Source organism: Eimeria mitis, genomic scaffold (assembly GCF_000499745.2).
Source record: "Eimeria mitis Houghton genomic scaffold, Emh_scaff597, whole genome shotgun sequence".
In the NCBI taxonomy this organism is placed as follows: Eukaryota; Apicomplexa; class Conoidasida; order Eucoccidiorida; family Eimeriidae; genus Eimeria; species Eimeria mitis.
In genome coordinates this window covers 17,328-17,645 of record NW_013574196.1, presented here as the reverse complement: position 1 = coordinate 17,645, position 318 = coordinate 17,328, and the positions used below count along the sequence as shown (strand labels likewise).

Sequence of the window (318 nt, the reverse complement as noted above, 5' to 3'; positions counted from 1 at the left end):
CAGCAGCAGCAGCAGCAGCAACAGCAGCAACAGCAGCAGCAACAGCAGCAACAGCAGCAACAGCAGCAACGAGCTGGTGGAATAAAACCCTCTGCAGCAACCCCCTTGCTGTTAGTATCTCACTCTGAACCCAAACCCTAAACCATAAACCCTAAACCCTAAACCCTAAACCCTAAACCCTAAACCCTAAACCCTAAACCCCCGGGTTACCTGTAGCTTGTCTATGTCGAATTGAAGGAGGGGATCGTTTTCTGTGTTTTGAGCAGCAGCAGGTGTTGCTGCTGCTGCTGCTGCTGTTTCTGTGTTTGTTGCTGCAGC

At 50.9% G+C, this 318-nt stretch overlaps 1 protein-coding gene across 1 annotated transcript in view; it reads right to left on the bottom strand.

Moving 5' to 3' along the window:
- EMH_0017300 (uncharacterized protein) overlaps positions 1–318 on the bottom strand; it is a gene marked incomplete at both ends in the record, with an annotated part of 9,199 nt that overhangs the window by 447 nt on the left and 8,434 nt on the right. Inside the window, one exon of the mRNA XM_013500860.1 lies at positions 211–318. Coding sequence (XP_013356314.1) covers positions 211–318 — 108 coding nt within the window. The remainder of the gene's footprint in view (positions 1–210) is intronic.